This window comes from Eimeria tenella, genomic scaffold, assembly GCF_000499545.2.
Source record: "Eimeria tenella Houghton genomic scaffold, Eth_scaff2117, whole genome shotgun sequence".
Classification (NCBI taxonomy): domain Eukaryota; phylum Apicomplexa; class Conoidasida; order Eucoccidiorida; family Eimeriidae; genus Eimeria; species Eimeria tenella.
Window position 1 is genome coordinate 4,084 of NW_013541965.1, and position 594 is coordinate 4,677.

Below are 594 nucleotides of genomic sequence, written 5' to 3' on the forward strand. Positions count from 1 at the left end.
CCCCCTACCTCTGTGCTGCTGCTTCCCCCAGCAGCATTAGTGATTATAGCATTTTAGGAGAAAGAGCAGCAGCAGTTTCTTTTGTGTCTGTTCCTTCTCTTCTTTCCAATTCTGATGAGGCGGGCGGCCTCTTGGGGGCCCCCCTGCTGCAGGGGGGCCCCCCTGGCCGCAGCAGCAGCAGCGAAGAGGAGGGCTACGTGCTGCAGCGCGCAGCCTCGCTGCTGCTGCCCTCGGGAGCAGCAGCAGCGGCAGCAGCAGCAGACGCAGCGCGCAGCCACGAAGCGCCAGCTGCCTGCTCCAGAAGAGGCCTCAGCAGCAGCAGCAGCAGCAACAGCAGCAGCAGCAGCAACTACAAGATCAGAGCTGGCTCCAAAGACAGAGCTCGTACGCTTGACGCGCCTCAGGGGCACCCCGCAGCTGCAGAAGCAAGTGCAGCAGCAGCAAATGCTGCTGCGGCAGCAGCTGCAGCAACTGCAGCAGCAGTAGATTAGCCCAGTTCTGCTGCTTCGCTCTCCGCAGGAGAGCAACACACAACCGCAGCTCTAAGCCGGGCTGCACTGCACTGCGCTGCAGCAGCGGCAGCAGCAGCAGCAG

General features: G+C 62.6%; 1 protein-coding gene across 1 annotated transcript in view; it reads left to right on the forward strand.

Moving 5' to 3' along the window:
* The window catches only part of ETH_00036505 (mRNA decapping protein, putative), a gene marked incomplete at both ends in the record, with an annotated part of 4,864 nt that overhangs the window by 3,546 nt on the left and 724 nt on the right, over positions 1-594 (forward strand). Inside the window, 2 exons of the mRNA XM_013374548.1 lie at positions 120-384; positions 520-592. Coding sequence (XP_013230002.1) covers positions 120-384; positions 520-592 — 338 coding nt within the window. The remainder of the gene's footprint in view (positions 1-119; positions 385-519; positions 593-594) is intronic.